Here is a 23,167-nt window from a genome sequence, read left to right on the forward strand (position 1 = left end):
ACTGGGTCAGACTAAAAGTACAGTGTTTTTTATTCTGACTTTAACAGTGACTAAAAGGAGACGCTAAGAGAAGAATTCAAAAATGAAGTGAATAGCAGTACTTCTCTAAAGTACAGGAGCTGCCCTTGCCATGACTGGTATCTTTGTCTGTAAAATCTGGAGACTTTTCTTCTTTGAGCTTATGCAGTTGTGCCTTGACTCCATGACATTTCATCGCTTGCAGTTCTCTGGCAGGGACTTGCATAGCGCAGGGCTATGTCAATAAAGAGCTGCCTCCTGCCAGCTTTAAGTCTGTGTCCTGCTAGTCTGATGCCTGGCATCTCTTTATTAGAAGAGGGAGAGAACAGCTGGTTCGTGCTTGGGTCTCTCTAATATCCATGGTCCTGTAAGTGTTGAGATACTCCTCTTTAGTCTGTTCTTTACATTAATGACCTCTCAAAGTGCTTTGAAGCTGCTATCATGTGCTGACAGTACTTTGATTGTAGCCTGAAATATTTAAAATTGAAAGCTGAACCGCATCATAGATGAATAATTGTTTGAATGCAGCCATATCTGTTTACCTTTTCAGCAGCTGAATGTTAATTGTAGCATCACAAAATGGTTTGGGTTGGAAAGGACCTTTAAAAATCGTCTTTAAAACCCCCTGCCATAAGCAGGGACATCTTCCACGAGATCAGGCTGTCCAGAGCCCCATCCAGCCTGGCCAGTAACACCTTCAGGTCTCTGGGTAGCCTCTGCCAGGGCCTCTCTACCCTCTGGGTAAAGAATTTCCCCCTAATACCTCATCTAAATTTTCCCTCTTTTTGTTTAAAGCCATTCCCTCATGTCCTGTCACTGCATACCTTGATGAAAAGCCCCTCTCCTGCTCTCTTGTAGGTCCCTTGTAGGTACTGGGGGGAATTCAGCATAATCAGAATTCAGTTTGTAAATAATCTTTGCTGGGTTTTGGTTCTGATTTTTTTTTCTTTGCCAACTTTTATTCAAATATTTCCACCACAGTTACTCTACCATCATTTTCACACTACTTGTCTGTGTTCTCTGTTCATGCTCATCATCTTTTTTAATGTTTTATCCTTTTTATTGCTCCCCTGCTCGTATTTGCTGTCCTCCTGTTTCACTTCATTTTCCTTAAGTTAGTCTCTTAGTAAGTACATGTATTTGCTAGGAATAAAAAGCACTGCAGTTAGCGAGCATGGTACTTACCACATGCCTCCCGTACTTGGTCATTTTTCTGCTTTTTATTTTTGTTTTCCTTCATTGAAAGCTCTTTGGAGCAGGAAATAAATTCTTCTGTGTCTTCCATGCCTTACATAGCAGTATCTGAATTTTGATTAAATCTTTTTACCTTCATTGCAATACCATTGATAATGAAGTGAGCTTTTTCTCAAAACAAATATAAACATTTTTTCTAAAATATGTTTCTTCTGCATGATTATTAGTGATTGTCATGAATTAATATTTGTGGGTTTTTTCCTCTGAAAGCTGAAAGCCATTTGTCTTAGAAAATTTCTGTTTATTGTAGGAACAGCAGCAATACTGGTACCAGCAGCACTTGCTTAGTCTACAGCAAAGAGCAAAAGCCCATGCTCAGGGACAGCAGCAAATGAAAGGCCCAGGAGTAGGGAAGGATTCATCTGAACAGAGAGCAAAGTCTGAAGAAGGGAAAATGAGTGCTTCAACTCAGCAGTCTGAACTTCCTCCGCTTAATGAATCCTTGCCTCCAGCATCTAAGGAAGATGAGTCTTCTCTCACATCCTCTGATACTCAGGTACGCTTTGCAGAGAGATGCCACTCTGTGTGTTGTGCTAGATCGGACAAAACCTGGGAAAATGTTGCCATCAAATTCTCATGTACTGTGTAACAATAAATGTGGTAAAACAATGTTAAAAAAACATTTAAGGCTGCGCCAATAAATTAAAAAATACACTCCTCATATTTAGACTTACATAGACACCCACGCGTGCACCAAGCTTGACTCACTTGCACCTTCTCCAACACTGTCATCTTTGTCTATGCAAAGCACGTTGTGATACCTCAGTGCAAAATCAGGTACTCTGTAAATGAGGAATTCTGTACTTAAGACTCTGTTTTCAGTTCTTCTCTTGCTGATTGTCAGTTCTGTCTCTCCTTCTCTCTGTGTGTTATAGTTTGTCTGGAAGCCAAGAACTTTGTACGGAGTATTTTGTATTTTGTCGGAGTGCTTAATTATAGTTACTACGTAATGGATGGAGGTCATTATTTCAATGTTTGAGCAGATTACTGTAATGTGGTAGGCTACCCTTCAGTATGTGCTCCACTTTACCTTACGATGTGCATGTTCCCACCAAGCAGCAAAATGATGCACTTGGAATTACTTTGTTTCATCATGAAAATGCTCGGTTGTCTTACTGCATTTGCTGTGAGCAGCACAGAGCAGATCTGTGTTAATCTCTTACCTGTACGTAGTTTATGTATGAAAATCCTAATCCCCATCTGCTTAACCTTTAGATCAGACTACACGAGAGTAAAGGCGATAAAAATCAGAACACTGAAATGCGGAGTGATAAGATAATGAAAGCTGAGAAGATTCTTGTAAACTGGATAGCAAACAAGTGTTTTTTCTCTTCTGACAGAAGCAGCCTTTCTTTATTTATAGTATTTGCCTGTTTCTCCAGCTTAATATTGATCCTCCTGATGACCCCGAGGAAGATTTGAGATTGCAGCAGTTGCAAGCAGCAGCAGCTCAATGGCAGCAGCATCCCCATCACCGAGTTGGATTTCAGTACCAGAGAATAATGCAGAAGCATGCCCAACTGCAGCAGATAGTACAGCAGTATCAGCAAATCATGCAGCAGCCTCCCCATCTACAGGTGAAACGTTCAGGAGATGGTATTTGATATACTTTGTGGATGACATAACACTCACAGTCTACTGAAAAAATGAGTAGAATAATTTCTCATGGTTGGCTTATCTGTCTAACTACTTTTTCTGCATGGGCAGAAATCTATATCCCTGTTTCCTATTGTCACTCAACTTTAGAATGAAAAAAGTAGCCTGAGAGGTGGTGACGGATGCTTTAGTAGGATGGCAAACATAAGAATTTACACTTGTAAGATTTACAGGCATATCTGAGTGATACAGGAGCAGAGTTGAACATTATACAGATCTTGCTTAGCTTCTAACATTTTCCTGCTGTTGAAATCAATCAGGGGAAAGTGAGCAGGTGATTGTGTGAAGTAATTTGGTAGCTGCTCTTTTTCATAATTTTGAAAAAAATACAGTGATGAAGTATTAACAACTTTGGATAATTATATCACTGTTGAAACCTTTAAGCTTTTAAGTAGACGTTGATTGCTGTATTAGTTGAGCCAGCTTTTTCTGGATTGGAAGAGTTTGTACATTAAGCATTTATTTGTAGCTTGGGCTGTCTGTTTAAAAAATCTGGAAATATAACCCCCAAAATCTTTGAAAAGATCGAGCCCATCAATATTAGCACCTGAGGAAAAACTAACTTAACTGTGCAAACTATGTCATCTGGCAAAGCTTTAAAGAAAAACAACTGCTTGCAGCTGTAGCAACTCTGTGAAGGTTAGTAGGTTTAGAAACTGAAACCTGGAGAAGTAGTCATATACCGTATATATTGGAAATGTGAAGATTGATTTGGGCTTTAGTAGCTGTTGTCAGCATTAAGTAATAACACAACTTGGAGGCCATTGGTTATAGCTTTCTTCAGCTTTCCTGTATAAAAGAAAATACAGCCTTTTATACATAAACGTTTGCCCTCCAGCCATACAATATGTAAATTGATGTTAGACATCAGAGTTTGCTTTTGTTTGGCTGTAGTTCTTCCTCAAGTACCTGCACAAGTCAGAAGTTGTGATAGGATGAGTGGCACTAAAATGTGTGGCTCTGACGGTAACTCAAACGGTATTTTGAAGTTATTCCTATTTTCTCATTGTAGACGATGTCAGTGGAGATGCAGCTGCGACATTATGAAACGCAGCAGAAACAGTTCCAGCAGCTTCATAAAGACTGGGAGCGATCAATGAACCAACAGTGGCAGCATCAGCTTCAAACCTATCCTCACAAAGACCAACTTCAGGAGTATGAGAAGCAGTGGAAAGCATGGGATGAACAGATGAAGGTCACTCAGTCCCATCTGCAGGAGAAAGTGAGCTCACTCCAAAATTTGAAGAATCAGTATCCTGCAAATGTTTCACTTCCGCCTCCATTTGTTCCATATTCCCAATCTGCTCAGGGTGGCATTCCTGTTATGCCTCCAACTTTGCCTTCAACTACACCTCCACTGGTGCCCCCACCTCTGTCTTCTGTATCTCAGTTATCCAGCTCCTCTGTCCCTTCAGGATCCAGTTCTCAAAGTGGTCAATCTACTGAAACACCAAGGCCAGCTCTGCTTCCCACTCCTGGTACCTATGCATCAAAAATATCTAGTTCACCTGTGTATTCAGCTTACCATTCTCAAGGAAGTTCATCCTTCAGCTCTTCAGACCATGGAAAGTCTCAAGTTCACCATAATAAACAAACTGAGCAAGGATGTGGGGAGCTGAGAACCCCTTCTGCATTGTCTTCAACATACACACCTACTGTGCAGGATAAACCAGTGAGATCAGGTGGATTGCTTCCAGATCCTCCCAGATCAGCACGTTTTGAAGGCCCTAGAGGTCCTCGGTAAGGATATTTTTGTTGATTTATGCACATTTATGATTTATTATGAAATGAAACATTCTCTTATTCTCAAATTTCCCTGAGGTCATGTGAGCTGTGATTGGCATAGGTTTTGTTGTTAATGTATGTACGTTATGGCCTGTATTTATCTGATTAAAGCAAAGATAGGTAACGATTAAGTGAACAGCATTTACTTGAAGTGGAACACTTTTTTTTTTCTCTCTAGTAAAATGCTTAGGCACACTGCTACCTTTTAATTCTCAGAGACATAATATTCCTTTGTGAAAATAGGAAAGATGCTGTAAATATTTCATGCATCTTTGCTGTCTTTAGGTTAAAGACGGTAACTCACATTTAGAAGAATGACCCTTTCTGAACAGCCATATAAATCTGCAACATTTCATATGTGGTACTTGGAACACAACTTAGGAATATCTAAAGCAAAAGTGTTGAGGGATTGTTTTTAAATCATTGCTATAAATGATAGCACTTAATGTGGGCATTCTGAAAAGGGTTCAGGAAAGTATTCAGGTATCTATTCAGTTGAATATACTGTCATAGCTTATTACTAGAAATTTAGTGTTGAAAAGAGTAACAATTATTCTTTGTATTCCAAATCCATTGATTGCAGAAAGAAATGAAAAAACTAAGAGTGCTTCACCCATGCTTTTTCTTTAACTTGTGAGAGAGTTCTATTTGCTGCACTTTCCAAAATGGCTGCCTGATAAGAGAGTAGTGGTCTTTGTCTTGCATGCAAATCAGTGTTTTTCCGCATGTGTAGCATTGCTTAGCATTCAAACAATTATAAATGAGAAAGAAGGAAAGAAATGAAGATTTGAGCCTTTGCCTAACACTAGGATTCTTTTTGTTTTGTATAATATCTGATAGTTTTGATTTTGAAGGTGACTGTCTTTATCAAGGTAGAGTTTTATTGGAATTTAAATCTGCATTTTGTCAAGTAGGTGGCCTGCTGCCTTACTCTAAAAGTCAGTGTTCTGCGTCTTTTATGTCGTTTCATATCTGCTTTATGCTTTGACCTAAGACCTTGGGTTTGAACTGTTTTCTTTCCATAACTGACATGATATCAGTTTGCAAAAACAACATCTGTTCTGTCTGGCCATTAGTTCAAGGCTGGTTGAAGTGATGCCTACTGAATTTAAAAGAACAAAACAACATTATTGCATTAAATTGTGTCTATCCTTGCATACTCTGCTAGATTTTTATGATTGTGTTGTCGTGTTCATTTGGATTGTCTTTGTTTCCAGAGCGATCATTCATGAATCCTAACTTGTAAAGTATTAGCAACATACATTCATCTCTTATAACTTTCAGTAATTTTCTATCTCCCCATGGGTTTAAAAAAAAAAAAAGTGGTCCTGGGGATTAGAAATCCATTTTTAGCTTGTTCAGTTAGGCACAGACTGTTTTTATAATTTGCTAGTGCCAATCATTTTTTGTATGTTTGTTAGTTGAGAGCTTAGTACTGTGTGACAATAGGCTGTGGATAATCAAAAATGTCTAGAAAGTACCTACAGTGGCTTTATTTCCGAAGACGCTTGAAGTATTTAAATAGCATGGTAGCTTTTGTGCATTCCTTTAGAAAAATCTGTTTACTATTTGTTCTCATTATCAGCAATAGAAAACAGAGCTATAATACGTTTTTAATTGAACTTGTGATAAATTAAAAATGTAGTGTGTTACCTGGTACTATCCCAAAGTCACAGGTAATGATTAGATGCATGAGGAGACCCCCACCCACTCCAATTTAGCAATGAACATTTCTCAAAAATCTGCAAAGAATTCCTTTAAACTAATTTTCAGAATTTGGGGAATGAAGTACATCTTACTGTATCCAAACTTTTCTTCTAGTTGTACCTTCCATGTAAACGTTGATCCTTAAAATTTAAGATATCTTGCTGCTGTGCTTTGTAATTCTTTTCTCCTCTTCCTGTTTATCTTGACCTCCCTTGCGCCAAACAAAAGGCAGTTTTGTTGCAAAAGAAAATGTGCTTTCTACTTTTTCATCTTAACAGGATTATTGAAATTCTTTGACATTGTGTAAATGATCTAATGTGGTAAATTATTCACTGAAGCATTAATTTCTGCAGCAAGTCAACAGCTGCTGGTAGGTAGGCAATAATGAATAGATACCCAGTGAGATACAACTGTGAATCCCGAACATCCAAGCAATTTGACTTCAGGCGCAAGTTCTGTATTTGCTGTAAAATGGATTTAATATGTTGTAGCCTGTTAGGTAAATCAGTATTTGTACATAAGCTTAGAAGTTAGATTTTTGATTATATGATTGTGTGAATTATTCTTTGTGCTTGTTTGCTTGGCTTCTTGTGTTTAAGCAAGGGCAGTTGTAGGTGTTTTCAGAAGGAATTCAGAAAAAGCAATGCCATAAAAATGCACTTGTTTTAGGCATATTGTCTTGCATGGAATTTAACAATATCACAAACTGTTATACTTTCAGAAAGGATCTGTATGTATAGATTTTTCTGTATGCCACTCATCAGCATAATTAAGTAAGCTTGTTGCATAATATTAAAGTAAAAGTTCAGCAAGACCTATAGGTTTCAGTAAAACTGAAAAGCTGAAACTTTTCTCAATTGAGTTTGCATTTTTTTTTTCCTTTTTAAAGTCACATTTAAATCTTGAGATACTTAAGTCAAGTTTCCTTTTAAGGGTCTGCAACTGGTTTAAATGTCTTCATTACACAGTGTTAAAATGGAGATGATTTCTCCATGCTTCTGCTCTGGTTCAAATGGGTTTGGTTCTAAGGCACGCTAGAGTACATCAGTTAAGCCAAGGAGGTGTGAAATCTTTTTTTTTTTTAAGGGTTCTGTTTGACATATTCATTTGAGTAAAATTGCCTTTATTTCATGTACAGATTTGATGGACCTCGAGGAAGAGGATATGACAAATTTGAAGGCTCAAGACCGAGAGGGCCCCGTTTTGACTCCCAGCGCTCAGAAGGACACAGGTCACGTTTTGACCGACAGAATACCGATGGACAGCATACGAGTAGATGGGGCAATATCCCACGTGGACCAGCAGGACAATTTTATACCTCCCAAAATACATCACATGCACATGGTTCTCGACCTGGTGGTCCACGGTGGAGGGGGCCTAGGCCTCATTTAGGACAGCAGCAGTCACAAACAGACTCAAGATCAGAAAACAAAGAGCCTTTTACAGACATAGCTGGCAATCAGCAGACTGTAAGTGGAACGCAATCTCCTCCTGATGTGAAGAGTACCAGTTCTGTTGAGCCAAGTGAAGACCTGGCAAACACTCAACAGGAACCATCCAAAGCTGAAGTTAAAGAAACCACTTCAGACCCTCCTAAAAAGTGGACGTGGAGTTCACATGATCCTAACGAGCAAGTAGAAGAGTCCAAAGCAAGTACTTCACCTATTCCAAACCAGAATTCAACATCCCTTTCTGGTAACTCTGCAGCTTTGCAGTCAGGTGTTGCAAGGACAGGAGGTGCAGTAACCCCTGTAACAGGAAATGAGGATCTGGATTCCACAGACAGTCAGTTGCTTGATTCAGATAGTACCCAGGGCCTACCTGGGCCAGAAGGCAGAGGGAAGGGGTCTTTTATGCATGAAGATAGAGGCAAGGGGCATATGAACAGAGGAAGAGGACAGGGCAGAGGACAGGGAGATGGCCGTGGCTGGGGAATGGGCCGTGGCAGAGGCATGGGCAGAATGGATGGCAGAGGCATGGGCAGGATGGACGGCGGCCGGGGAATGGGAAGAATGGATGGTGGCTGGGGAATGGGCAGGATGGATGATGGCCATGGCTGGGGAATGGGCAGGATGGACGATGGCCGTGGCAGAGGATATGTGTACAGAGGCAGAGGGCAGGCTAGGCAGGCATCCATCCGTGGCAGGGGCATGTTCAGGAGAGCAGGCAGCAGGGAGAGGATGCCAGATGGGCGGTCGGGAAGCAGGGAGAGGATGCCAGATGGACGATCTGGCAGCCGAGAGAGGACAATGGGTGGCCGATCTGATAGCCGGGAGAGGGTGATGTCTAGCCGAGACAGAGAGCTGGCTGGGCGGCCGGGCAGCCGGGACAGGGGACAGCGGGCAGGCAGCCGTGAAAGAGGCCCTGTCAGACGGGCAGGCAGCAGGGAGAGGGAGCCCATGCGAAGGGCAGGCAGCAGGGAGAGGGAGCCCATGCGGAGGGCAGGCAGCAGGGAAAGAGTCCCAGTCAGGCGGGCAGGCAGCAGGGAGAGGGTCCCTGTTAGGAGGGCAGGTAGTCGTGAGAGAGGTCCTGTTAGGAGGGCAGGTAGTCGTGAGAGAGGTCCTGTCAGGAGGGGGGATAGCCGGGAGAGGGAAGCAGGAGGCAATATGGATAAACCAAGTCACCTAGGAGATGACCCTGACAACATGCCTCCTTACCATCGAGATGAGACACTCAGGGGTTCTTGGAGTCATGAAGATGAGAGAATGCATGAGGAATTTCCTATGGATAGTAGAGATGACCCTTCAATGGAGCACGAGCATTTGGATGACTGGGAAAGAGAACGATACTGGAGAGATCACAACTCTGATTATCAGGATGATTCTGTAGATCCGTATGATAGAGATGACAGGCTGCCATCTCACCATTCAATGCCTCCATTATCTCCACTACCACCACTACCTCATTTATCATCTGATCATGACAGACGAGATTCATGGTGGGATGACTGGAAAAGGCCAAGGGAGAGGGAACTAGAAAGAGATCTGGATAGGACTGGAAGATCCTCAGATATTTATGATCAAGATTTGGACAGAGAATGGGATAATAGAGACTGGGACATGAGACCTATGGATGACAGAGAAATGGGGAATCGTGACCTGGATATTCCCCCTCTACCACCACTACCACCACTTCCACCTCTGGACAGATATCGTGAAGACAGGTGGAGAGAGGATAGGAATAGAGACCATTATGACAGAGACCTCCGAGACAGGGGTGAGCTGAGAATTCGAGAGTATCCAGAGAGATATGACACGTGGCGGGAGAAACAAGACTTTGTTCCTGAAATGAATGATTGGGAGAGGGAACGGTTGTCAGATAGGTGGTATCCAGATGATGGAGACAGAGTACGATCTTTGGATGGTCAGCTGGATTCATCCCTTCTTCCACCTTCACATTCCTCTGATATGCTGGGAACAGATTCCAGCCTGGACTCAGAGCAGTCCTTGGGGGGAGTGATGGTCCTGAGCCAAAGACAGCATGAAATAATTCTGAAAGCTGCCCAGGAGCTCAAAATGCTTCGGTGAGTTGCCTGTTTCTTTCACATTTTGGGGGAAAAATAAGTAGGTATTAAGTTTTTTTTATCCATTTTCATACTATTGCAGGTTCTCTAGAATTTTGAACTTCTGAGCTGGTACACTTCAGTTGTATGGTATTGAGGGGGGGTTGTTAATTTCCCTTTAGACGTCTTCATGATAAATGTTTCTTGTCATGCATTAGTATGTTCTAATGCACTGACTGATATTTCTGACCTATCTTCCTTTTTATTTCCAATGTAAATTAAATACTGTGTGTTTGCCAAGTAGCTAAATTTTGATGACTGAAGATTTCTTAAGGATTGTGGATTCACATCCAGTTTCAGCTTCTAAATAGGCAAGTCAATCATACTGTAGCTTTAACCAGCCATATGGACAGATTGGATGTGAATAAAATTTTTGAAGTCTTAATCAGTAATGGGTTGCCTCTTAGATTGAGTTTTTGGTGATGTTCTTGTTTTTGTTTTGTTGTTGTTGTTTTTTAACTGTTTACTCTCTTCTCTCATCATGCCTTTTTCAAGAGCGCAAAATATACATTTATAAGTATTCTCTCTTTTTATTTCCCTTTACCTGTAAGAAGTACTAATTTTAAAGCTGGGTTCCTGTGCTGCGGGAGTGCTCTTCATATATTCGTAGAACTAATGATTAAGAAGCCTTGTTTGACATCAGTCTGTTTCCAGTTTCAGGAGTCATCTCACTTATGTGCTATTCCAAGCTTGAGAACAATGTTCATTGTTTAGTGGAAGAAAACATTGTCCTGATGTAATTTCATGACTTTAGCAAGCTCTTGGAACCTTCTTGTTGGATGTCCATTCACTAATGGAGTTGCAAGATAGGTGCCATGACAACAAACCTGTTGCATGGCGCTTCTTATGTTTTTGCTCCTTAAGTATGTCGTTTTTCCCACCTCAGCTGGCACATAAAGTATTTAAAGCAAAGCTATCAGAATAGTTTGGTGCCTCTGTGGAGATGGTACTTATTTCCTGATTTCTTCTTCCTTTCACACGTTTATGGCTTCATTTCTTTTTACCATAGAATGGCAGTAGAAGCTCACATGGAACTAGTTGTTTGGACCATCTCTATCACAGTTTTCATGGATGAACTTATTTTTTCTTAAATAATAGAGCATTCTCCCATCGAATCAGGCATTTTCCATTAGTTACTTTTCAAGATCTGTCCACATCACCTGACCAACCTTTCCATTATCCTCAAATGAGCTTGTTGATAATTACTTCTTAATATTCCGCTATCCTCAGATGAGTTTGGTAATTGTTTGAAATGGTCGTGTCAAGATCTACATTGGAGTGATTCCTAATTCACATAGCAGAACCTATTTAGTTTTTGAATACTGCTTACTTTTTAATTAAAGCATAGTTTTTTGTTTGTTTTCTTTTTAGAATGTTCCCTAATTTGAACTCTAGCATCCTCAGTGAATAATTTTGTCCAGCTTGGTTGATACTGCTTCTAAGGATCAACACAACAGTGACAAAAAATCAGGAGAATATAAATGCAAGGCAAACTCAAATTGCAGAAGTTTACCAAGACCTCATTTTAGAAAGCATCTCCTAAACTTCCTAAGGATTTAATGGGCATTCAAAATAAGTAGTAGAATAATATCCTCTTCCACATCAGAAATATCCTAGGGCTCAGTAAATTTAGAAGTAGAAGAAGGAAGAGAACACATGCCTCCTATACAAATGTTTTCTTTGTGATTTGATGCATGGGTTTTGGTGCATTAGATATATTCATGAGAAAACCAGAAAGATAAGTTTCTTCTACTATATTCAGTGAATGAGATCTTTCAGAGAAGATTGGAAGAGGAAAATTCTTAGAGACAGAGGTCCATGTGACTCATCCTATTTGTGAGTTACTGAGAGATAGCTAAGGATTGATACCTAGTAAAGACAAGAGTTTTAATTTCACAAGCAAGATATTTTGCTAAAATAATTAGCAGTTAAAACAAATGTTTAGTTATCATCGTTACATTAAACCATGTTGAACAATACAGAGACATCTTGCACTTTTCTTGAAGCTGTTTTGTTTTCAAACTCATAAGATTACTAAGCATCTGCCCCATATGGCAGGCCTTAATTGCATGCAGAAATGCAAGAAGAGTGATTTTTTTAAAAAGAGGGTAGAACTGTACTTTGATAATCTCTGCATAAGTGAATAATTTTATTAGAGCTGAAATACTTAAACATAGAAATGAAAATGTTTTGTGTTAAAAAAACAAGTAGATATACATGTCTTTCTGAGTCACTAAGAAAGAGAAATATAAATATGATAATATTGGTACTATTGTTTTTAGATTTGATATGAAGATATTCTTAAAATTAGTTACACAGGTACTTTGCATCTTCTTACAAGCAGGTGACCCCAGTCTGAATGGTGGAAACTACTTTAAGGAGACTGAGTTTTGTGGGTTTTTTGGTGGTGTGGGTTTTTTTTGTTTTGTTTTGTTTTTTTTTACTTTTTTGATCCAAGAGCTACACTAGTAGTATGGTGCATAATTGCTTTCACCTCCAAAGGTAAAGCCTTCATCTGGCTTTGTTTTTATTGTGTATATGACAGCATACTTGGTGCTTCATACTGTTCTATATTTATCATGTGGTTTATTTTTCACTAGCCTGGCATAAAGAAGACATAAGCGCTGGCAGTTGTTCAGTTTATGCTTTGCACTAACGCAGCACGTGGGAGCCCTTTCTGTGAGCCACATTGCACTTGCACTGGATGCTGAACAGAAGCATTGCTAGTCAGGATGGCCTCTGTTGTGCCTAGTACAGAGGGATCCTGCTTTAAGTTGGTTTTTTGGGCACTACTGTAATACATGCAATTAGTATGAACAAAGAGTTACTACAATTAAAAAAAAAAAAAAAGATGAAACAATGCTAACAAAAACTGAAAGGAAAGCATATTGAATAGAAGTTTGTAATCTGGTGGTTGCAGTATTCACTGCTGACCTGTTTTCTGGTCCATAAATCAAGAAAATGAAAGCTAACATCACCACTTTGATTTTAAATATTGGCATTTCTGTTGTGCTTTATGTTTGCCCCAGTCTTATTAGCATGCAACCTAGGGTGAGTCCCAGAGCACTTAGGCATATCTCCACAGGGCTTCACATTTGCAGGTGTTGGTGGAAGCTAAAAATCCAGCTTTGTTCTGTACTGTTGACGCAGAGTGGTTCTGGCCAAGTTCAGAGGAAGACTGTGGTCAAAAAGGAGGGAGCTAATATATAAATATCTCGATGGCTAGTAAGATGGATGTGAAACAGGGATTTCTCAGTTGGTGTTGACCATATAATGCCATATTCTCACTTAAGCAGCAGACTGATACAACTTTCTTGTGATTCATGTGCAGAGAGCAAAAAGAACAGCTGCAAAAGTTGAAAGAGTTTAAACCTGACATTTCCACGCAGGACCCTCCGAGATCACAGAACACAGGCACAAGGCCAGGTGCCTTTCAGGTAAATCCATCTCAAGACAATGTAACGTGCTGGTAGTAACTACTATCTGTGTGTATTTCAGATCACTTCTGTGCTCTGATGATCAAACTTCTCTGTGGAATTGCCTCCCCAGCAGTCCTTACAGCTTCGTCTGTCTTTTGTTGAAGCAAAGCAACTTTGTGGTTTCTTTAGATTTTCCAAAGTCTGTCTTACTTGCTCAGTTCACTGTGTCTTCCAAGCATGGCCCACAAGAGACAGTAGCTCATGATATTTAACAGTCTAAATTGCTGTAGGACGATGTGGAAGAAGAGGTGAGCTCTTACAAAGTAGGGATGGTGTCTTTGAATACCAGATTGCTCTACTTTTCCTGCTTTAAGGGCTCTTTATTCTTTGAAGAAGTTGAGAGAAAAGAAAATTGAGGATAGTTCGATCAGAAACTCAGATAAAGTGGGTGTTAGCTTGCTGCTGGCTGTCTTTATTAGGAGTTCTCATTACCATCTAGAATACTGTGAAGTGCTTGAAAGCACACATTTGTGCACTTCCATGCCTTCATTTCCTGTTGTGATGCAATTCTGCTATTTCATCTCCTGATTGGTCCTGAGAACTCTTCTCAGATGCCTTAATTTGTGTTTTGATATCTCATACCAGGTCAGAAACCAACTGAACTTCTGCAGTCATGTTTACTCACATTTATAAAGCCTTCTTAAAATAAATAAACAATTCTGTTACATGTATGTTGAAGGAGATACTGAGTTGATGCACGGACTTTATTTTTTGTGATGTCTTAGCCCAAAGGTTACTGGTACCAATAAACTTAGCTCTACTAACCTGCGATCCTGAACTTTAGCCAGGCCAAACTTTTTGTCCCTCCTCCCAGAGAAACACTGAATGAGACACTGCAAGTTTTCTTTTTGCCTAGCTGACCTCTTTCTTATTTGCAGTGTATAAAGTCAAGTAATAGAACAGATTTGCTACCAAGAACTGCAAACATGATGACATCTTTAGGAAGTGACTTTACTCCTTAACTTTGGTAGTTTGTATCTCAGAATACTTGCCCCATCTGCCTAGAGGTTTTCAAACAACTGTTGTCTTTCTTAAGATTTCTGCTGTGTCTTTGAACTTAAAGCTTCACTTGTATCTACAGCCATTCTCCAAGTTCTGTTGCATACTGCTTGTGAGGCTGCCTGTAACTTGGCAGCCACTATGATGCTGAAAAGACTCTTGTGACACAGTATGTAGTGTTCCTTGAGGATGAAGGGTTCAAGAAGGGATTTTATTTTTTCACTGGGCAACACCTTGCCATCGACCAGATTGCATTACGAGTTTTCCAGGTGACACTGCTCTCTGGGAATTTTTCCAGTGGCTTCCAGAAAGAAGCTGGCCTTATCAATCTTTTTGTGCCTCACCGAGTTGCCCTACTTCTAAATTATTTCAGCCTCCTCACTGACAGCAGGAATCTTTGGGAATTAAGCTGTAGACGCTTTTGAACTAAGATTGGCCTACTAGAGTTTAAATTGTTGTGGTTATTTTTATAGAGAAGATAGTATTTAAGCTTTCATGTAGTGAACAAACACCAAATTAATTCAGGCTGCCAGTTCTTAAAATATTGTCCTCCTACCTATAGCACCTTGGTGGAGGTACTATATAATTTGTTTACAGATTGCCATTGTGCTTACTGACTTAAGATGAGAGAAGGTTAGATGACAGATCTCTATTTAAAGTGCTTTCTGCATCTAGGTCTCTTCTCAGCTATCTTCAGAGGCACCATTAGAAGCCCAAGCTATTAAACCTTCTCCTGCTGTTATTATAAAGCCTCCCGTGTTATTCAGACAGCCCACCCCTGTGACAAGACCACCTGCCCCACTGGCAAGGCCTGCTACAGCTATGACAAGGCCACATACTCCAGTTTCTACTCCAACTACAACCCCAAGTCATGGTCAGTCTTTAAAACCATCACCTTCTGCTGTGGAACAGGAACGCTGGGATGAGGATTCTTTCCACGGACTCTGGGACACAAATGAGGATAAAGGAGCAAATATGGATTATGAATTACGTAAACAGGAGTCAATGATGCCTCCACCAGTGTCCTCGCCTGTGAAAGTACCTGCTGTTCACACCTCTGTTCCGTCAGCTGTACCAGGATCAATTCCTCCAGTTATTCCACCGGTTCCTAAAGCACCTGTAATTCAACAAACTGTGGATTATGGCCATGGGCGAGGTGAGTATTACAGTAAGCATATTCATTCTGTAACTGAGAGATAGCTCTCTGTTAGCTCCTTTCTAAAGGAACATGCTACGCAATGTATGCTTTATAGATTTTGCAGCTGATATCTAAGCTGTGTATGTTGTCATCTAATGCCAGGCAATGCAATTTCTAATGACTCAGTAACCTCCAGTCTTGAGTTTAACATTTTCTGTAGTGCTGTGATAATGAGCTTTTCCATGTGAACTGGAATCCTAACTAACACCAAATAATGTGGTCATATCAACATGTTATATTTAGATTGATACTGATACTTTCCCTTAATCCCTTTAATAGCTGAGTATGGGAATAACTGTTAGAAAGTGTTTTGGATTGTTACAGTTCTGAGGAGCAACTTACATTCTGCTTTTAAGTTACCAATGTTTGTGTTGTTTATATACTGCTTAATAGGTACGAGGTACCCTCTTCGACAGTACCTAGTGTCCCCTGGAACCAATTTCCTGGTTATGAGGAGCAAGAACACTTAACAGGCATATAACACCCAAGCAGTGAAAGGATCTGATTTTTAGTATTGAATTTATCAGAACTAAAATAGAGTACTAGTTTTTAATAGAATCAATTTCTTCCATTCTTAACAAAAGTGAAATCATGTCATAAAGAAGTTCATAAACTGTGAATTGTCATTTAAAGAGCATTTTTACTCTTTAAGAAGCCATACTTACTTTATAAGTAAGAATTGAAGCCATATTGATTCTATTTAGTAGACGTTTTACAAAAAACTGCGTTTTACGAAAAGCTGTGACCATTAGAAATCTGATGTGAGCATGTCAGTTAATATTCTTAACAGCACAGGAGTTCCATGAGTTACTGAAACTTTCATAGAATCTTAAGGTTTATAATCTAACTGCACATACTGTCTGAACTCATCCAAATAAATGAAGTCCCACTGTTAAGATGAAGAGGTATGCATACCGATGCACACACAAACGTGTTTCAGATTTTAAAAGACCATGCTGCTCTGTATCGATGTGTAGTTCTTTTTGCATTATCTACTAAAAGAAATTTGGTAAGTCATTTCAATTATTTCTAATGCCATTGACCGATTGCTTTTCATGATGGAGGAGAGGAAATGGAAGAAGGGTATTTTAAGACCTAAATTGTTTTCTGATTATTTCTAACTAGATATAACCACCAGTAAAGTGGAACAGATTCCATATGGGGAGAGGGTAACTCTGCGTCCAGAACCTCTACCAGAGAGACAAACATTTCAAAAAGGTAGGGAGTGCTTGGTTACCTCTCAGACCATTGGTTGTAAGGCACTGGAAGTGTACTTTAAACAAAATAACTTGAATTTTAAGCTAGAACCACTTTATTTTCTTCAAAGACACTTCAAAATAACAGGTTATATTGTCCAGGGGAGTAATACAGCCGCTTTAAGAACCTAGTTTGTTTCCTTTAAGTAGGATTACATGATTTGGTTGTCTTTCACAGTTTGGAAAAGAGATTCAGTGGCTAAGTAAGTTCATTCTAGGCCTGGCATCATGTATTTCTATATGCTTCTCCTGTACTTTCGTTTTTTGTTTATCCTTCAAAAATAATAAATTCAGGCTATGTTTTAGTAGTTTGGATTTACATGGGTTTCTCTTTTCAGAGCACCCTGGTCGTTACAACAGAGAAAGAGACCGTGAGCCCTATTTTGAGCGTCAAGGCAACTCAAACACGGATCACAGGGATTTCAAGAGGGAGAGGGAATTGCACAGAGACCGCAGTTCTGTGGACTATGACCGAGAGAGATTTGAAAAAGAGCGTCATCCCCGAGACGATAGGTATGTCATTCTGGAACATTACTGAAATCTGTGTGATTCAAGCTATATTGCGTGTCAGGCTTTCCATTCTGACTGAGGTACATGCTCATTTCTCTCTGGAGTCCATAATAAAAATTCTAGGGAAACTCCGAATTCTCTTTTGGCAGGATTCTTCCTACTGCACCGTCAAGGACTCAGTCTTACCGTGACAAGAAAGACCATCCCTCCTCCAGGAGGGGCGGATTTGACCGACCGCCGTATGAACGAAAGACAGATCGTCCAGCGTATGATCACGGGCCTTCCATGTTTGGAGGTACGGTTTCTCAGCCCTGAAGACATGCTAAAATATTATGAGAAATACAGATTCACAGAGGTGGAGCTAGGAAAAGATCAATTGATTTGCAGTATTTCTTCATTAAGAATACAGAATTCATGAAAATTTATTTGGGTAATGTAAAAAAATTTTGTTCCTCGGTGATGAGATCAGGAAAGCAATTTGATACTCTGCTAAAAATGTCTTTGATTGTATTAGTTTCAAAATTAGAACTTTGAATTGCTTTGGGGAAACATCCTAGGAATTTATCCTAAAGTAATGAGAGTCTATTAAAATTTCTTAATTTTTCTTAACTAAGAAAATTCTTCTGTCCAATCACTGGAATTTGAAGGTGATCGTAGAAATTACCCTGAGGAAAGGATTCCTATTTCTGCTCCATCAATGCCCCGTCAGCCACCACCTGCTCCACGAGTGGAAAGGAAGCCAGAATCCAAAAATGTAGATGATATTTTGAAGCCACCAGGACGAGATAGCAGGCCAGAGAGGGTGGGTATGCATTGCAACAGTTTCTGTGAAGTCTGTATTCAGATAAAAAGCTCATGAGTGTGATATGTTGGGAGGAAGGCTATGTTTGAGGAAGCTTTGCTGGCTTTGCTTTATGATACGCAAAATGGTGAGTCCAGGGCGCATAATTTTCTAGAAGAATTTTTTTCGAATAAGAGATTGTTAAATGTAGTAGTCTCCTACTTTGTCTTACACAGTCTTTGTTTCAGATTGTAATCATCATGAGAGGGTTGCCTGGCAGTGGAAAGACACATGTAGCAAAACTCATCAGGGTATGTAATCAACTGCTCACTGCGCTGTGCCGTTTCTCTCTTTCATGTGCCTTATTTGCTCTTTTCTTCCTTTTCGTACAGTATACCAAGATAAAAATCAGACTTTGTGGAAGAGACACGATCAGAATCTAGAATTCCCATCTGTTGTTATTTCATGTTCTATGTCTTCATGTAGAATGTGAATCCTGTCCACTATTATCAATCATGAGAAATACTGCTCTCTGTTTGTCTTGAATATAGAGCTGGGAATTGCAGTTTGCCAGTACCATTTTGAAGATCTTATCTAACATAACAAAGTTTGTGTAGGTGCCCTAGGGTGTTTGTTTTCTGTTTTGCTTTCCTCCTAGGATAAGGAAGTAGAGTGTGGAGGACCTGCACCAAGGGTGCTCAGCCTGGATGACTATTTCATCACTGAGGTAGAAAAGGAAGAGAGAGACCCAGATACAGGGAAAAAAGTAAAAAAGAAGGTACTTTGATTTGCTTATTTTGACAAAGAAACGAGACATTGTTGCACAACACAGTAGCAATCAGAATTTCTGTCTTTTGCTTTGGAAGAATGCAGAGGTCTCTGAGTAGTTTTGAAAAACATGTCAGTATAGAATCATAGCATATCCTGAGTTGGAAGAGACCCATAAGGAGGATCATTAAGTCCAACTCCTGATGTGACTAATGTAACTGTACCTAATATAACTTAAGGGTGAAATGGGCGAGCGATTGAAAGTTGATTTTGGAAGAAGGCTTTCTCATACTAACGTACTTCATGGTCAGGATATTCAGCAGTTGAATATTAGTGGTTTAATAGTTGTCCTCATTCTTAAATGCCTTTGTCATTAAACCAGGTGATGGAATATGAATATGAAGCTGATATGGAAGAGACTTATCGTACCAGCATGTTTAAAACTTTCAAAAAGACATTGGACGATGGCTTCTTCCCCTTCATCATCCTTGATGCTATCAATGATAGAGTGAGACATTTTGAGCAGTTCTGGAGTGCAGCAAAAACCAAGGGTTTTGAGGTAAATATCTTAAAATTGTTTGAAATTTCTAACACCCGTGTGCTAGTATTTCAGAATGTTTGAATGCAAAGTCCTTCCCACATTAAGGAGGAGTGCTGTGGTCTACAATTACAAGTCTACTTTTTTTTAGAATATACAACAAAGGACCTATATCACCAGATAGAAAAAGAGCTCTGAAAATTGATTTATAGCATCTAATATACAGCATCTAATATTGTCTTCCTCTTTCTAGGTGTACTTGGCTGAAATGAGTGCAGATAACCAGACCTGTTCCAAGAGGAATATTCATGGACGCAAGCTAAAGGACATCAGCAGGGTAACTGTGTACATATGAAGTCATGGGATTGATTACAAGTTTCATTGCATTTTTGCTCCTGCTGTTGTTGGAAAACGTGGTCTCTTTTAGTCTACATAATGCCTACAGCTTTCTTCTCAGAGGAGCTGGTAGTTATTTCACAGGATTGGCTGAAATGACTTAAGAACAGATTCATCTTTTTGTGATTTTTTCCTTTGAATCTCTTGCACTTTTGAAAGCACTTTATTTTTATGTTTTTCTTTCTTAGATGTCTGATCACTGGGAGGCAGCACCACGTCACATGATGCGTCTGGACATTCGTTCTCTGTTGCAAGATGCTGCTATTGAAGAGGTAAGAATATCTCTGCTTGTTAAAAAGACAAATTATGGAGACGTGGCTATACTGAAAATACAAAGCAGAGGAAGATGTGATCACAGCAGGTTGTACAGTTGGCACTGTAGAAAGCCAAAATTGCTGTCAGACAAGTGTCTTCCATTATTCTTAACAATTATGTAAACACAAAGGCACGTGCTAATCTGTGAGGCATTTTTTAGAGCCCGGACTTGATGCATCTTTGAGGAAGAGTTAAAACCACTTTGTTCTTTAGCAACTGGTAGGACCAACTGAAGAGTATTTTTGCTCTCAGAGCTTGGCACCTTTCCAGGTTACTAGATCAAAACTTGAGAAATAATTAGTGGCTAAAATAAATAAAAGAATGAACAAACTTTTCTGAGTCCTTGCTTTGAGAAATCCAGACCTGTGCCGAGGAGAAGGAGGTAAATAGCATTTCGCAGATGATATTTCATGTATAAGTATGCTACCTTTTCTTTCCATTCACAGCTTGTCATAATGTGCATCCTAGAAATGCTTCATTGTTGCATCCTTCTTTGGGAGACATTTCAGGAGCTCTGGAGATAAACTACTACGTTAATCGCATCTTTATTCTTCTATTTGAACTTGGAATCTTCAGCTTACTCTGCTTAAAAGATAAGACTTAGAAGTCAAGTAGTGCCTTTTACATCTGTGCTTGTGCTTTGTAACAGGTGGAGATGGAGGATTTTGATGCAAATATTGAAGACCAGAAAGAAGAAGCCAAAAAGGATACAACAGAGGAAGAAGAAAGTGAACTGGTAGGAGACACATCAGCCATCTCTAACAAAATGCTTGTTAATATGTCTGAGGGAGAGTCTTGTAAATGCCAACCCACTGCCATTCTTAGCAGTGCCATCTTAATACACACATTTCTAGTCATTTCTTCCTTAAATATTTCTAAGAGAACTTTAATGTTAAATCCTGTTATTCCTAACTGTAGTTTTAAAATCATCTTTAAGTGTACGCTACAAACAGCATTATCAGAGTAACGTGGCAACATGGCTCTTGCAGACGTTTGTTTATAAGTTGCAGTGCACTGTAGCTCTCTCTTCCAGATTATCTAAGTATCAGACCAAGTGGAGAGATGGGAAGAATGGGCAAAGGCTCAATTAGCTTATTTCTTTTCACGTGTCTAAAGAACTCATCTCAACTGTCATAGTATAAGATAACAGTTACAAAGAATACTTTCTCTGCCAAAGCTCTCTGACTTTGTCATTAGGTATTTTCAAGCTGAGGGATGAGATCTCTTGGATGAATGAAGTTTAGAGAATTGCCCTTTGGTCTGACTCTTTGGAGTATGTATTTAGAAGGCTTCCAAATGTCACTTCTTGGTGTGTGTGGGAGCTACAACTGATCAGGGCGCAAAGAGTTGAAAGTGTCAAATCCTAGTTCCCACAACCAAGCAGTCAAATTCTGATAAGCAGGAAGTAAGCAAAAGCATCTGGGATGAACAAAGTGCATTTTCTTGATCAAAATATATGTTTCCTCGGGAGTGGCAGTCTAGAAAATACTTGAAATCCAGCGTAAGAAAAATAAACCTTAGGAAGAGTGGATTTTAATGAGAATCTGGTTTTCGTTTTTGTATTTTTTTGCAGTATCACTCATTCATTCTCTTGATTAAATCATTCTGACAAAGTATGAGACTGCATAAGGTGTGGTTAGAAGTCTTCAAAGATGCATCCATGTTTACAAGAATATGGTTGCTACTTTCTCATTTCTTGGAGACGAGTTATGTCTAGAAAAGAAAGTTGTCTTTAACTTTTGAGAGAAATCTGTACGTAAATGTGTGTGTGTGTTTGTGGGCTTTGGGGAGTGTCCTGTTGCACAGCACATTTTAAGAATAGGCATTTTCTTTATGAGACAAGGAGAAACCATGGTGGTGAAAATTACGCAAATTATTAATAAGTAAAAGTAATCTACATATAAATATGCCTTCTGTTCAGATTCATGAGAGGTGATAAATATCAAAGAATTATCTGCTGTATGTAATCTGTACTGTTGAGTCACATGGCTAATCTCAGAGAGGTATGTCAGACAGAAAGGTGGAACAGTACGTTGTATTTGCTATCTGTCACCTTCTTGAGAACAGTCACTAAGGGTCCTTCAGTTCATTTTGCTGCATTTCTCCTAATCCTGTGGAAAAAGAGAGGTCTGGAGCTCAATCTGCCATCTGATCTTAATCTTTTTCTATCCTGTTTGAGGACTTGGATGCTGTACAGATTCAGCATACATTAGGGCATTTCACACCATCCGAGTCACTCTTTTGTTGCTATTATCAACTCTTCTGGGGTTGTTTGAAGCATTCAGACAATTCTTGCTTTTCTGTGCTTGATGGTATGATTTATTGATGCATTTAACTTAGTGCTCTCACCACCGTATCACACGTTGCATTGTTCAATACAGACTTCTAGTTGTGGTGTAACTTCTCTGAGAAATTCTCAATGCGCAGCTTGATTTAAAAGTAGATGCATACATACCTGAATATTTTCTGTCACAATGAAATATTGCAGCACAAACTAGTTTGTATTAATTGACTCGATTATTATTTGTGTTAACAGACTAGATTAAAAAACGTTAAAATACAGAAATCTGATAATCTCAAATCACTGATGTATACTTGATAGAAGAGAGATCTGCCAGGGATTTTGGAAAAGCACTGCTGAACGTAACCAAAAGCAGTGTAGCTCTCTGGAATGGTGCCTCTGATTTAATAACTCTTAGTTTTCACTAATACACGTGTTCACACTGGAGACAACATATAAGTAGAGCAGGGAACAAGTTAGTATATTAAAACTGCTCTGTGGATTGTTTATTTTCTTGCTGAAATCTTCTAGAGTGGTTCTTTTCCCTCCTAAAAATCCTTAAAACAGTGAAACTCTCACAAGGGTTCAGTTTCACTACAGTGGGCTTTCTGTGCAATTGCAGAGAAACAGAAGTAGTTTCATACCAAATCTAAGCAGCTAAAAT

At 39.5% G+C, this 23,167-nt stretch overlaps 1 protein-coding gene across 5 annotated transcripts in view; it reads left to right on the plus strand.

The window, feature by feature from the left end:
- Nucleotides 1-23,167, plus strand: part of YLPM1 (YLP motif containing 1) — a 46,430-nt gene that overhangs the window by 3,113 nt on the left and 20,150 nt on the right. For 4 of the 5 annotated variants that reach the window (XM_021403715.1, XM_021403714.1, XM_021403712.1 and 1 more), the window contains exons 2-17: nucleotides 1,523-1,768; nucleotides 2,655-2,849; nucleotides 3,941-4,668; nucleotides 7,559-9,943; nucleotides 13,314-13,419; nucleotides 15,373-15,616; nucleotides 16,784-16,876; nucleotides 17,253-17,427; nucleotides 17,574-17,719; nucleotides 18,039-18,226; nucleotides 18,454-18,516; nucleotides 18,864-18,983; nucleotides 19,356-19,532; nucleotides 19,765-19,848; nucleotides 20,096-20,179; nucleotides 20,872-20,958. In XM_021403715.1, coding sequence (XP_021259390.1) covers nucleotides 1,523-1,768; nucleotides 2,655-2,849; nucleotides 3,941-4,668; nucleotides 7,559-9,943; nucleotides 13,314-13,419; nucleotides 15,373-15,616; nucleotides 16,784-16,876; nucleotides 17,253-17,427; nucleotides 17,574-17,719; nucleotides 18,039-18,226; nucleotides 18,454-18,516; nucleotides 18,864-18,983; nucleotides 19,356-19,532; nucleotides 19,765-19,848; nucleotides 20,096-20,179; nucleotides 20,872-20,958 — 5,121 coding nt within the window. The remainder of the gene's footprint in view (nucleotides 1-1,522; nucleotides 1,769-2,654; nucleotides 2,850-3,940; nucleotides 4,669-7,558; nucleotides 9,944-13,313; nucleotides 13,420-15,372; nucleotides 15,617-16,783; nucleotides 16,877-17,252; nucleotides 17,428-17,573; nucleotides 17,720-18,038; nucleotides 18,227-18,453; nucleotides 18,517-18,863; nucleotides 18,984-19,355; nucleotides 19,533-19,764; nucleotides 19,849-20,095; nucleotides 20,180-20,871; nucleotides 20,959-23,167) is intronic. The other variant, XM_021403711.1, reaches the window with a different exon arrangement.

Source organism: Numida meleagris, chromosome 6 (assembly GCF_002078875.1).
Source record: "Numida meleagris isolate 19003 breed g44 Domestic line chromosome 6, NumMel1.0, whole genome shotgun sequence".
Classification (NCBI taxonomy): domain Eukaryota; kingdom Metazoa; phylum Chordata; class Aves; order Galliformes; family Numididae; genus Numida; species Numida meleagris.